This window comes from Betta splendens, chromosome 3 (genome assembly GCF_900634795.4).
Source record: "Betta splendens chromosome 3, fBetSpl5.4, whole genome shotgun sequence".
NCBI lineage: Eukaryota > Metazoa > Chordata > Actinopteri > Anabantiformes > Osphronemidae > Betta > Betta splendens.
In genome coordinates, this window is record NC_040883.2 from 231,004 (window position 1) to 245,539 (window position 14,536).

The window sequence follows — 14,536 nt, forward strand, 5'->3', positions numbered from 1 at the left end:
ATAAGTAAGGCAAATACTGTATATAGGACAAGAAATACATATGGCAAAATCTGTGTTCAGCAATAATTATACTAAATGTTTAATGCATTGCATTTCCGACTCGAAGCATAATCTTTTCCACCATCGATGTTATTTGAATCCTCTATTCACTCATTTTTTCATTGGGTACATGAGTGCAACAGTACTCTCATTCACTCATGCAAGAGTAACACTACCTGGTGATTCTCATGTGGTGTTGCTCAAGTTACAACATTTGCTCTGTAATAAAATTTGATCCTAATACTGTAAAAAAAAGAAAATGTAAAAATGATGTGTGTATGATGTCAGAGCAAATCAGATCAAGTCAGACAGAAAGAGAACTTGCTGCTAACAACTTTATATGAAGGTAAATGCTCTGTTAAGTTATCCCTGAAATGTTATCTGCATTTGTACAGTACAGGGTGAAGAGGGAAAGGGAATCCATGACTTGCTGTTGTAAAGCTTAACAAGTAAAACAGGAATAGTAGCAACAGTAGTAATTAGTTGTAGTAGTAAGTTGTGAGAGCACAACTGACCGACAGAGGGCAGTAGTATGCTTAAAACGCAGACCGTGTGCCGCATATAAAAGAAGAAGATTTGTTCTCACGGGAAAAGCGAGGAAAGAAGAAGTCACGGAAGGGAAAGGAGGTCGACACCGTTAAAACACACAAAACAAGAAGATGGACAGACGCTAGTCAACCCACTCCGACCCGGAAGCTGGCAATAACACAAGAAGAAGCCATGGAACGCAAGCGGCGCAGCATAGACGGCTCCACTTTGGAACAGCACCTCGATTGTCTGGCAGATGTTTACAGGTGTTTCCTGAGGGAATCGTGCCCCAGTCAAAGTGCGGCGGTTGTGGCAAGTGTAATATTTTCTGGGGTTTGTGCTCCGGACGATGACACACACCATGTTCCTGCACAACATATCCAGGAATTAACTTGCTGCTGTTTGACGCTGGTGGAGAAGATGACCTCGAATCTGACGTATCAGCCTCCACAAGTGAGCTCATACTGCTCGATGATCCTGAGCACATTGTTTCGGGACATGGACGTCATGTCGCAGCTTGTAAGTCACTTATTGCCCCGTTTGTCTCCAAAGTGTAACCTTCTATTTAACCTTCTACGTTTTCCCCTTCTATTAAAAACCACCCGGAGCTGGTCTAAGTTAGGAGATTAGCAAATTTATTCTTCCTTAACCATCAACAGCACAAGACAGCTGTTCCTTCTATTTCGCTTGCCAAACCGCGCGCCCTATCGCCAAAAAACATATCCCATCAGCACTAGCGTGTAGCGATGTCCAACTCGAGACCTTCCACTCGACTCAGCGTCGATCTTTTTCAAGCGGAAGTGTCGTCAAGCAGAATCGCGAGTGCGTTAAAGATCATTTGACCAATGAGCGCGAGAGGCGTCGATACGTCACGTGACTGCCGAGCGGCTTGTCTGCAGTTTGAACGGCCTGGTTGTTTCATTATGTCAGAGCTTTATAAACGTAGCAAGCGGACCAGAGATGACATATAAGATGAAAGATGATCTTTAAGATCGACAGGTTTCACATAACAGATGTCTGTAATGTTCAAATGAGAAGTTCAAATGTAATTAAAGACTACAACTACATTTTGACAAGTCGCAATTCCAATAAAAATATCTTTCTTAGTCAGACACCAGTGCCGTTCAAACGGCTCTTCTCCAAAGCTGGAGAGGTAGTGAGAATGTGATTAAATTCATGTTCTGTGGAAAAATAACATAAAACAAAAGTCTTTGATTTAACTAAATGATAAACATGTCTCCTCAATGTAGTAATAAACAGAGTTGCAGAAGCACCAAATACAGCACTAATAACATCGGAATATCAAACATATTTGCCACGTCAAGGCTACTTATATATTATTACCCACAAAGAAACAATTACACGCCTTTGACTAAATAACTTTCATTTGACAATGAAACATGTACTGTAATCCTGAACAACCACGTATCAGAGAGGGTTTGATGGTCAGTTTGCCCTGATGCAGTTCTCACGTACAACCAGCAGATGTCCTTGTTCTGACTGTATCAAATAGTGTCAAGTAATGTGTCGATTTCAGCGCAACTGTGTCATAGTTGCTCAGTGATTCATGAGGCTTCGATTTCGCCATCTTTACTAGCAAGTGCCCACGGGGATTCTGGTAGCTGCAGTCCAGTCCAAAACCACCGAACTTAACTATATTCTACCACTACTACTACCAACAGATGGCGCAATTTCCACATTTAGTGAGATTTAACGTTGACGTTATAATTATGTTACATAATCGCTGTAGGTTTTCACATGTTAAAAGTATTCCACAGGTTCTTCACTTTCAGAACAAAGAGCAGATAATCGCCCATCTCGCCGCAAAGAGTGTGTCAGCAAGTGTCTTCTATCATATCCACACATCGGTGAGTAAAGGCTTGATCCTGAAGAATGTGTGTTGTATAACTTGGGTTGTCATTATTATGAACAAGTTTTCAGATTGATGCACAAATGGAAGAAATTGCCAGAGATGTGTTAACTTTGCTTGTTTAGGGGATGGTCCCTCCTGTCTGGCTGAGGAGCTGTGTGCAGGCATTCCACAGCTCAACTCCTGGTTTTGAACTGGATGCATGTCTTTGGTCACTGACTGAAGTCTTAAAAAAGCTTCTTAAAGGACCTCATCAAGGTAAAAGCATGACTTTCCACTTATTTAGCTTTGATGTGAGTGACAGCTAAAAAGGAACAGTGGATAACCCAAATATTCAAGCAGTTCCTGTAGTCTAGGATATAACACAGAACAGGAATCATTCATTACAATGTTTTAAACTGTTTGATACTCGCAGACAATTTGCCAAATAGACAAACATGAAGTTGCTTTATAATTTTTTTTTTTACTATCAGGTATTACATATATAATTAAATACAACATAATATTATTATACAGTACTAAGATCAGATTATACCAATATATCAGTATAACACATGGGGGATAAGATGATTCACTGAAGATGTTTTTTTGGGGGTCCATCTTTCTTCCAGTATCCTGTACAACAAAACTATAGGTTATTTTTTTTATTTATTTTTGCTTTATAATTTGATGATGTTACTTTGTCTGACCTCTCATCCCCAGAGATCCTCAGGGAAGTCGTGGCTGCTTTGGATTCTAGCCTTTGTGCTTTATGCTCAAGGTTTTTTGCTAAGAACAGAACATCAACACAGTCTTTGGTGGATGTGACCGAAGATGACCATTGGAAAACATCGTTCTGCCTCCTGCCTGACCTGCTAGAAGTGCTAACTGCTTCCAGTTTCATAACTGGAGCTGGGGTCTATCTGAAGAGTCAGAGACTTGCTATCCTACACTCATCAGCACTGCTCTACACAATCAGCTGCAGCTCATGGTACTGTGTCAAGAAGCAAGTGGTGTTACTCCTGAAGCGAGCTGTGCTACAGAAGGCTGGAGAGGACTGGGCTTTGGAAGAAGGGTTTTCCATTGGTCTAAAACATGAAAATCTTAGCTCTGACTTGATTGTGCTGGCTGACACCGTGTTATCCGCAGTAGCTGCTAACTGGTTGCAGAGTATTCAAGTGGAGTCTGCTTCTTTCTTTGGGGGAACCAGATATGTTGGACATAATCGAGAACAGAAAGAAGACTTTGTGATTCTGCGAGCTGTCAGCCTACTGCTGCTCAGGTCCATCAAGCTTCGTATGCAAACGGGTAATTCATCAGGTAACAGACGCTAATTAAATACAAAACTGAGCCAAAGTGTGTTTTTTTAGATGACAGTCGTGTTGTTCAGTTTTCAGTGATTTGGCTGGCCCTTTGTTTATTTTGTGCTATATTTAGGCTTTCTGATTATGCTGCAAACATGCTAGAATTACTGCCGAAGTTGTGCTATTAGTGTTTGTCCTTAAATTAAGTAACAGTTTTATTTGTTTCTTTATGTCAGTAATAGTATTCTTGATGTGCTGTATGACAGCTTATCCACAGCAGGGCAGGGCCTATGTTGATATGTACTCTGCCCTCCTGTAGCACACGTGGACAGTCCCTTACAGCATCTACACAAACTGTGGGAGTTTGTGAGATCGTGCATTGTCCATCTGTCAGAAACCACTCACATCTGCCTTTGGGTCAGTGCAGTGTTCGCAGAGCAGGACGACGATATGATGGAAGCAGCCAAAGACTTGCTTTCCATATTTCTCCATCACAGGTATAACAGACAGACATTGTTCAATATTATGGCCAGTTTACATTGTAGGTGGAGAGCACATTTTTGTAAATGAAAATACAAACATAATGCTATCTGTTTAAGGTATTTGCAGTGAGACAGTAATAACAGAAAGTAATAAACATCTATGAGGAAAACATCAGACACCATATGAATAACTTACATAATTTACACAACATACTGCACACACACATATCTTTTAAATACTTTAATCATAAAAAATGAAATGTTTTTGTTATATACATCAGAAATTTATGTGCTGAAAAACTATTACTAAATTAACTAATTGAAGGCTTTGTTTCTACCTGCAGAATGAGTTCCACACTGGAAGAATCTGATTTGTTGGAGGCAGCCTGTGCCTCCGGCTTCAACCCACATTGCCACTTCCTGTTTCTGCTTCAGAGTGTCTCCTTCGATCACAGCATCCTTTTGGACTTCCTCATCTCCACTGAGACCTGTTTTCTGGAGTACTTTGTTCGTTACCTCAAGTACCTAACTGTTTACTGGCAGGATTTCACTTCAGTATGCAGAAGAGTCAGTATGTCAGACACTCATCTTGGTTTTATGAGGTCATATGTTTGCTCAGGTCGCAGTGACATATCTGCATTGACCCCTAACAATTGGCCACAAATGGAAAAAGGATGTCGCCTTGTAGAGTATGACAGCTCAGAGTCTGATCAGGAGAACACTGACATTTCTGAGGATGAACCAGAAATGTTGATGTGTCAGAACAGAAGATTAACTGCCTCATGTTTCAAACAGGGGATTATTAGACAACAAATAAAACAACCACAAAGACGTTCACTGAACAGTGTGAGTTCCCAACAAACAAGTGCAAACATAGCTGGCTGTGAAACATTAGCTAGAGCAGTTCTTTGTTTTTCTGAGCTCAAAGACGTGGTGACAAGGCTGCATACAAAGAAACTTTTCCCATACAACCCTTCCTCACTCCTGAAGCTTTTAGCCCAAGTACAGAAATGCTCCTAGCAGTTGTCACAGCTAAAGGACTAAATTAATTGTGCTTTTTTTAAGTTTTTTTTATCTGTTTTATTTTCTCATTATTGAAATATGAATAAAACACAAATTGTTTACTGCTGTGCTTCATAATGAGCTTAACTTGTTTTACCATTTTACCAACTGTAGCTTTTTGTTGTCAGAGCAGTGTCAGTCAGACAGATATAATACTCAGGTAAAACTGCATGTATAATATTTATATATATTTTTTTTATTTGTTAAAAGTAACAAGTACGTAATACATTAAAATTAACATTTCCCCTCATGTAGTGGCATAAAATATAAAAATCGAATGTTCCAGTGAAGCACATACTTAGTTACAACCGCTTCCTCTGTCATTATATTACTATCAACACACAGTATATAATTAAAATGGTACAGAGGATGGTAAAGTAGGTCAAATCAGCACAAGCATAGTGTAATTAGCAACGTGTTATCAGCCGCAGCTATAGGATCATAGATAAGCCTTTCATGGGTGACACCAGTGGAGCCAGTCTCTTTCCCTGCTACGCCTCTTTCAGGCTAAAAATGTGTCTCTCAGTGTAAACGCCAAACAACCGTTGATTTTTTTTTGCCTTTTAGAAAATCTTATATGAATGTTTTCCAGCACTGGGTGGCGGTAATGTACCAAATCCGTAAACGAAAGCGTCAATTCACACGAAGAAGGAGAAGCAGCAGCAGCAGCAGCAGCAGCAGCAGCAGCAGGAGGATAAGGGGAGGGAGGAGGAGCAGCATTGATGGTTACGAGTCCTTACGGTTCAGTTTGTCATTCGAATACAGCTTCAATCGGTTCGACACTTTGTTGCTATAACGCCTGCTTCTCAACTGCCCAATTGTGTTTTTAAAAAACAAATCTCTTTTGTGTTGATAAAGTTGCGTCTCATAAAATTTGGGGTTTATGACTTCCTCAAATTACTATTACCGCCTGTGTTCATGACCTAGTTACTAAAACTTTTGAAATGTGCACGTTCCCCAGTGGTTTTAAATAGGTCTTTTTGTAGTCTTATGTACGCTTAACAAACTTTCACATTGTCGATTTATCTCAATGTTTTTCAAGTCAAGTTTACTTTAATCGGACCCCAATACTGGTCTAAGCCTATTTTTTGTCCAAAATAACATAGGGCCTTTCTATTTTAACTGTCTGTTTCTGTGTGGAAATTTTCATCTTTTGTAAAGTATACTTTTATTTTGTAAGGTCATAGGCGGAAATGTTGTTTTGCTGTTGTCACAGATTTGCTCGGTTAGACTTTGTCACGAAAACTGCCCGTTCAAAAGCGTAGGGATGGTCGAAATGAGACTTTAGGGAGGCTGGCGCATACAGCACGCTGCTTGTGTTGTGTCTGAGCTGAAGAGGACACACATAGGAAGTTGTGACAACATCATGGAGCTGGTGGGCTACGTGAAGCGTTGGCTCAGCGCCTGTCAAGTAAATATTTGTTTGATTGTCTGGATGTTGGCTCTGCTGGAAAATGTGGAGCATTAGTTGCAGCATCGATCCACCAAATGTGTTTGTGTTTCTGTACACACAGCAAAGTCAACACAGCTGTTAGGCTAATGCTAGTGTGTATGAGCCTGCTGGCTAACTACAGTTAGCTAGATGAAGAAATGTGGCCTGAAATGGAGGAGTTGTAACTAAATGAACGGACGCTTTGCATGTGGTGCAGCAAGTGAAACGACGTGTTTGCATGTGCCTGTTCGTCGCCCTGGTATACAGCACTTACCGATTTTGTTTACTCGTGTGTGGTTTGTGCACTTGCTTGTATTAGCAAATAAAGCCGAGCTATTGTCCATTGTTTCCACTAACACGTTGAGCTGTCCAACAAAATGTGTGATCAATATGTCACAACTAGAGGAAATTATACCTGCACGACTATTAGGTTCAAACCAGCACAACCGTTATTAGCTATATTTGACAGTGACAGTCTGTGTAGTACACACCTTCACTAACCATGACTCTTGTTTGTATTGCAGACATTTGTAACACCGACTTTTCAGGCCTGCATTCTTGATAGTGCATGCGGAAATTAGAAAGAAAGCCGGGACTTCGTTATGACCGAGAGACGCCAGACTCCACAGCTTGTCAAGAGGTAAATTTTGTTTTTTTTTGACAAACCTCTCTTAAATTATAAACAAAATAATGTACAAATAATTTGGCCCACGCTTAACCTGCCTGGTTTAGAGGTTGGACATTTTCTGAATGTGATTGAAATGTGCACATCCTCCTAAATGGCTTGAGCAGCAGGCGTCAGAAAGCACACGTAGAGCTTATTACTTAGCTCCATTTTTTTGAAGAACTCTGATGGTACATCAACGTTGTCACCATATTGGCGTACGAGGTCTACAATGTCAACACGTGCCCCAAAACGAACTCATTAAAAGAATACGTAAGATATGGCTTTTACACGCATGGTTCTACTTCGTTACACACTTGGTGTCTACACTGGTGGATCGTTTACACATTGTGAGTGACATTAGGCATGTGTCATAAACGGCCCACTTTGAGCATGTCAGAGAAGGTCATTACTAGAGTCAGAAACATCAGACAGGGTGCGTGTTTTCAACCCATTCGTCAACAAACACAGTGTATTTCATCATTTTTTTTCTACCAGAGGTTAGCTGCAGATGAGCATCCCCATTCCGAAATGTGTTAGGATGCTGAACCATCACTGCAGAAGGAATCCTGAGCTTCACGAGGAGCTGCAGATTCAGGCTGCTGTGGCAGCTGGAGATGTCTGTGCTGTAAGAAGAATGCTGGAGCAAGGATACTCACCCAAAATTCGTGATGCCAATGGATGGACGCTGCTTCATTTTTCTGCTGCCAAAGGAAAAGAAAGATGTGTTCGTGTTTTTCTGGAGCATGGAGGTCAGGGGCTTTTCTCCATTTATACATTACACACGTTATTCTGCTTATTAAGTCTTTTTCACACATGTAGATATGGGGGGGGCCACAAAGACACAGACAAGCATTCACACTCACGACCTCCTCACAGAAAAACATGGGCAACCTAGAATTCAACATTCTAACCTTTTAATTGTCATGCCACAAAAAAACAATTCTTAAATTATGTTAAGCACATACTCACATAAATGTTTTCGTTCAGCAAATCCCGATAATACATATTAGGTGAATCAGCTGTATATTTGAATAGACTGAGCCAGTGGAGCTACTGCTGCAGCTAGAGGGCACTGCATGTTAGGACAGTTGGTGTGAAACCCACAGTGCTGTTTTATCTGACTCTGCTCTCATTTCCACTGTCACGTTTGCAGCTGACCCCACAGTGAAGGACTTCATCGGTGGCTTCACAGCACTTCACTATGCTGCCATGCATGGCAGAGCACGCATTGCCCGGCTCATGCTGGAATCAGAGTTTCGCAGTGACATTATAAATGCTAAAAGCAACGATGGCTGGACTCCATTGCATGTGGCAGCCCATTACGGCCGAGACTCTTTTGTTCGCCTTCTCCTGGAGTTCAGGGCCGAGGTGGACCCACTTAGTGACAAAGGGACTACGCCTCTGCAGCTGGCCATCATCCGTGAGCGCTCCAGCTGTGTACGAATCCTGCTGGACCATGGTGCCAATATTGACATTCAGAATGGCTTCCTGCTCCGGTATGCCGTCATTAAGGGCAATCACTCATATTGCCGCATGTTCTTGCAGAGGGGAGCAGACACTAACCTTGGACGGCTTGAAGATGGACAGACCCCATTGCACCTGTCAGCCCTCAGAGATGATGTGTTGTGTGCCCAGATGCTCTATACATATGGTGCTGATACCAATACAAGGAACTTTGAAGGCCAGACGCCTGTAGCCGTGTCTGCTAGCATGTCGGGGATCAGCCGGCCCTGTCTGGACTTCTTGCAGGAGGTCACTAGTAAGTCTTATTACAACATGACATTGATACATACTGGGTTTGAATACTAGTATTTTCTATATATGTATAATACTAGTTATTATGATATTAATAAGTTCTTACATTTTAATGATTTGTCTACAAAGTAGAGAGATTAGAAAACTTCACCCACAGCCAGACAAAGTATCAGGCTAAAATAATAGCAGTGTGGTCTGGATAAGAATTTAGATTTTGTTTTACAACAACACAATGAGACAAGTAAAGCTTATAGTTCGCCATCCATCCATCCATTTTCATCCGCTTATCCGGGGCCGGGTCGCGGGGGCAGCAGTCTAAGCAGAGAGTTCCAGACTTCCCTCTCCCCGGACACTTCCTCCAGCTCTTCCGGTGGGACCCCAAGACGTTCCCAGGCCAGCCGAGAGACGTAGTCTCTCCAGCGAGTCCTAGGTCTTCCTCTGGGCCTCCTACCGGTGGGACATGCCCGGAACACCTCCCCAGGGAGGCGTCCAGGAGGCATCCGAACTAGATGCCCGAGCCACCTCAGCTGGCTCCTCTCGACGTGGAGGAGCAGCGACTCTACTCCGAGCTCCTCCCGGGTGACAGAGCTCCTCACCTTATCTCTAAGGGAGCGCCCAGCCACCCTGCGGAGGAAGCTCATTTCAGCCGCTTGTATCCGTGACCTTGCCCTTACGGTCATGACCCAAAGCTCATGACCATAGGTGAGGGTAGGAACGTAGATTGACCGGTAAATTGAGAGCTTTGCCTTTCAGCTCAGCTCCCTCTTCACCACGACGGACCGATACACCGACCGTATTACTGCAGCCGCCGCACCGATCCGTCTGTCAAACTTACGCTCCTTCCTTCCCCCACTCGTGAACAAGACCCCAAGATACTTAAACTCCTCCACTTGAGGCAGGAACTCTTCTCCAACCTGGAGAGAGCAAACCACCTTTTTCCGGTCGAGAACCATGGCCTCAGATTTGGAGGAACTGATTCTCATCCCAGCCGCTTCACACTCAGCTGCAAACCTCACCAGCGCACGCTGGAGGTCCTGGCCTGACGAAGCCAACAGGACAACATCATCTGCAAAAGCAGAGATGCTATCCTGTGGTCCCCAAACCAGACCCCCTCCGGCCCCTGGCTGCGCCTAGAAATTCTGTCCATAAAAATAATGAACAGAACCGGTGACAAAGGGCAGCCCTGCCGAAGTCCAACATGCACCGGGAACAGGTCTGACTTATTGCTGGCAATGCGAACCAAGCTCCTGCTCCGGTTGTACAGAGACCGAACAGCCCTTAGCAAAGGGCCCTGGACTCCATACTCCCGGAGCACCCCCCACAGGATGTCACGAGGGACGCGGTCGAATGCCTTCTCCAGATCCACAAAGCACCATGTAGACTGGTTGGGCAAACTCCCACAAAACCCTCAAGCACCCTGCTGAGGGTATAAAGCTGGTCCAGCGTCCACGACCAGGCCGAAAACCACATTGTTCCTCCTGTATCCGAGGTTCGACTATCGGCCGAATTCTCCTCTCCAGTACCCTGCATAGACTTTCCCAGGGAGGCTGAGAAGTGTGATCCCCCTATAGTTGGAACACACTCTCCTGTCCCCCTTTTTGTAAAGAGGGACAACCACCCCGGTTGTCCAGTCCAGAGGAACTGTCCCCCTCCTCCACGCGATGTTGCAGAGGCGTGTCACCCAAGACAGCCCCACAACATCCAGAGACTTGAGGTACTCAGGACGGATCTCATCCACCCCCGCTGCTCTGCCACCGAGGAGCTTACCAACTACCTCGGTGACCTCAGCCTGGGTGATGGGCGAGTCCGCCTCTGAGTCCCCTGCCTCTGCTTCCTCAGCAGAAGGCATGTCGGAGGGGTTGAGGAGATCCTCAAAGTACTCCTTCCACCGTCCGATAACATCCCCAGTTGAGGTCAACAGCTCCCCACCTCCACTGAAAACAGAGTTGGTAAAGAACTGCTTCCCCCTCCTGAGGCGCCGGACGGTTTGCCAGAATCTCTTTGAGGCCGAGCGATAGTCCTCCTCCATGGCCTCCCCGAACTCCTCCCAAGCCCGAGTTTTTGCCTCCGCAACGGCACGGGCTGCAGCACGCTTGGCCTGCCGGTACCCATCAGCTGCCTCAGGAGTCCTACAGGTCAGCCATACCTGGTAGGACTCCTTCTTCAGCTTGATGGCGTCCCTTACCTCCGGCGTCCACCACCGGGTTCGGGGATTACCACCACGATATTATTATAGTTCGCAATAAAGTTAATGCTTGAAGACACAGATGTGAATTCAAAAGAATTAAAAAGAAAAAATTTAAACACAACTTTGATCAGTCTCAGAGAGGAAGTGCATCACTTTTATTATAACTAGCATTTTACATTCAACACACGGAAAGCTTCTGAGGACCCAAGGACACAGCCTCCCTGGCTGGACATCGTCATCATTCATGGCCGTCTCTGTCTTACCTCACAGTAAATGATCCTGTAGTTATTGGTCACTATAGCAGAGAGCATAACATTTTTAATATTAATTTAACTTTATTGACACATCCTGGGGAAATTAATCTCTGCATTTTTACTCATTCCCTGGGGGGGGCGCAGTGGGTGCCTGGTGTAATTTGTCTTCCTCAAAGACACCTGGTGCCAGAAGCGGGGCTCAAACCCGATGCCCTACCTACTGAGCTACCAGGCCAGACTGACTGTAGCTGCCAATGAGTGACTGAAACCAGTGACTGTAAATGTACTTACACACATATTAGCTTAGGTTTTAAGTCACTGGTAGAAATGTGTTTGTGAGGCCCAGCGTTGTCATAAGTCACATATTTAGTGACTGCTTTTACGTGGTTCCCCCACGAATCCTTGCAGGGTAGCCCAAATAGAAACTGTGAATACAGTTTAGTATGAGAATGTTTACACAAGAACATTAATTAATTCAATCCTGACTCAACATTTTTCTGACAACTTCTGCACATTACTGCCACCCACTGATGGAGGATTAGCTCACCCCAGTTCACATTGATTTATTTTATGGTATTCTTCCATCATCTGAACCGCTTGTCCTGGGAGGTGTGAGCTGGGTTCACATGACAGGATGGCAGCTGTGCTTCATATACAGCCAGTAGTTCACACTTTAGTTGAAAGTCTCCTTGTCCTTGACTGTTTGAATTTAGAGAACTTAAAAGAAAACTTCACAGATTTTCAATAGCAGGTTCACCAAAACTACCTCGGGTAGTATTTAAGAATGAAGGGACACTCTGTACCTTCGATATTATCTATACAGAGAAATTATCATTCATCCCTCCTCCAACACACCCTGGCGGAATATTTTCCATGGGCTCACAGACTACAACTAGTGCTTCCTGGTTTCCTCTGTACCTGCCCAAGCAACAGTCAGAGTCAGAATGGGTGGAGCCAGTCTGCTGGAGCACAACTGCTCAGTCCGCCATTGTTTTTCCTTGCATACGCAGCAGCATACAGCACTAATATTCAATGTCTGCTGTAGATTATTTAGAAGACAGCGAGTTCTTCAGCACAGTCTCATATTGCAGGAACTAAGCATGGCTCATCACTGTATCGTCTAACAACTGTTTCTGTCATTTCTCTTTCAGAACAACCTCGGACTTTACAGGACTTGTGTCGAATAAGAATCCGTCACTGCATCGGCCTTCAGAGCCTGAAGCTGCTCGATGATCTTCCCATCGCAAAGGTTATGAAAGACTATTTAAAACATAAGTTTGACAGTGTCTGAAAGTTTCAGAGTGAATGAAACTTCATATACCAATACTATGCAACCGCAGTGGTAAAGGTTTGTGTACTTTTTTTGATTTTTGTTTTTGATCCGGGGTTGAGTCCTGTTTGTTCCTCAACCCATTAAAACGTCTGTCTTTTGGTTTGTGTGTGTGTTTTTTTTAAAAGAATCTAACGCTTTTATTTGTTTTTCATTCAACTAGCATTATAATCATTAAAAGGCTATTTATGTTACCAACATTATAAGGATTTAGTTTAAATATTAAGCTTCTTGGATACTGAGGGATAAAAACCACTGTCTAATAATGAATTTAAATCACCAGCCTTCCTGATGATCCTCTGGATCCTCCTAATCACCACCTGCATTACCTTTCTACTCAAATCATGTTTACTGACAGAGGTAAGAATGAATGTAAGGCAGTTAGTGGAAGCTTAATGTTACAGTGTAAGGCAGCACACTGAAAAGCAGGAGTGGTTTACATCACAGACTCTCTGGTGCTGATTCTGTGGTGGTCAAGCATGAGTAAAGGTGCAGCATGCACTTCTGCTCTATAGGCACACCGGGCCAATTCACAGGGAGTCCCAATAGATTTCTTGGATGTGGTTGGAATTTGCCTTAATTAGTAAAACACTTGAGTTGATCATCATTTACTCATGTGAATGTGGAGGGATGACTCAAAAATCACTTCTTCCAGCTTTTGCCTTGTTACAACTCGCTCGGTTCACAATAGATAAAATAGGTTTGATGGTTGAAACAATATCATTACAAAAAGTACTGGGAATCCTAAAAATGGCATAAACCGTCAAACTACTGGAATTTAAATATTACTACTGAGGCATTACTGTGTCAACTGTGGGTCGTGTTCTTTAATATCTCCCATGAAGAGGGTCTTATTTCCGCCAGGAGTTTACAGAAGCCTGCGATCTAACCTTCCCAGCACAAAGATGCCAGATGTTCCTGGAATCGGCTGAAGTCAGGCTCATTGTCTTCTGCAACTGAAGTGAATCTACTCAATAGTGTGTGTGTTCATCTTGGTCCACAAGTCTGTCGGTGCTGCAGTTGGTCTCAACCTCCTCCTGCATTTAGTTCTTTACAGGTTAAAACCAATAGATACGATGTGAATGACTGAGTCAGTGAAGGTCAAACAGTGTGGTTCTGTATGTGGAACCTTTGGGTCGGGTTAAGTGCACTGATAAAATTCTGTTAATGAAAATATGACTAGTCACATCTGTTTTAACACTGACACAGTCGCTAAAAACTGCATGTAAATATGAATGTACAACCAATATTTTTGTAAAAATTATTTAAGTAATGATCTGCAATATTTGTATTTGAAGTTTAAACAAAGGATTGCGATGAACTTGGTTTGACTATTTCTTGAGTGTGAGTTTACTATAAAATAATTTGGTTCAAATTGTGCTTTGAATTTTAAAATAGTAATTTCTTGTAATGTGAACTTTTAATTTGAGATTTGAAAATAAAATGTTGGAGTTTAAAAAATGCTGCTTGTTTTTAAGCAGGATCTGAAATAGCGGTAAACATGCAGAGCTGACTCAACCTCCATTCACGCAGCCTTGACGTGACTCGACCTCAGTTCATGCAGCCTTGACGTGACTTGACCTTCGTTCACGCGGCCTTGACGTGACTTGACCTCCTGTCAGGCAGTGCTGATGTGACTTTGAGGT

The 14,536-nt window shown here is 43.2% G+C and overlaps 2 protein-coding genes across 5 annotated transcripts; both read left to right on the forward strand.

Annotated features, from left to right (window-relative positions):
- Positions 1 to 89: 89 nt before the first annotated feature.
- On the forward strand, positions 90 to 5,334 carry lins1 (lines homolog 1). Of its 3 annotated transcripts, XM_029144313.3 has the most exons (7): positions 90 to 833; positions 952 to 1,086; positions 2,346 to 2,435; positions 2,563 to 2,695; positions 3,140 to 3,736; positions 4,040 to 4,217; positions 4,547 to 5,334. In XM_029144313.3, the coding sequence occupies exons 2-7, from the start codon at positions 988 to 990 to the stop codon at positions 5,220 to 5,222; spliced, it is 1,773 nt and encodes a 590-aa protein (XP_029000146.1). In that variant the 5' UTR covers positions 90 to 833; positions 952 to 987; the 3' UTR covers positions 5,223 to 5,334. The 3 variants fall into 3 exon arrangements, with proteins under 3 accessions (XP_029000146.1, XP_029000144.1, XP_040925935.1); XM_029144311.3 differs by having other exon boundaries at positions 90 to 1,086; XM_041070001.2 differs by lacking the exon at positions 90 to 833 and having other exon boundaries at positions 947 to 1,086; positions 2,336 to 2,435.
- A 744-nt stretch (positions 5,335 to 6,078) lies between these two features.
- Positions 6,079 to 14,351, forward strand: asb7 (ankyrin repeat and SOCS box containing 7). 2 transcript variants are annotated; one of them, XM_029144325.3, is made up of 6 exons: positions 6,079 to 6,675; positions 7,221 to 7,336; positions 7,859 to 8,112; positions 8,517 to 8,800; positions 8,909 to 9,122; positions 12,712 to 14,351. In XM_029144325.3, exons 3-6 carry the CDS (start codon positions 7,872 to 7,874, stop codon positions 12,849 to 12,851), a joined length of 879 nt encoding a protein of 292 aa, XP_029000158.1. In that variant the 5' UTR covers positions 6,079 to 6,675; positions 7,221 to 7,336; positions 7,859 to 7,871; the 3' UTR covers positions 12,852 to 14,351. The 2 variants fall into 2 exon arrangements, with proteins under 2 accessions (XP_029000158.1, XP_029000154.1); XM_029144321.3 differs by having other exon boundaries at positions 8,517 to 9,122.
- Positions 14,352 to 14,536: the final 185 nt, after the last annotated feature.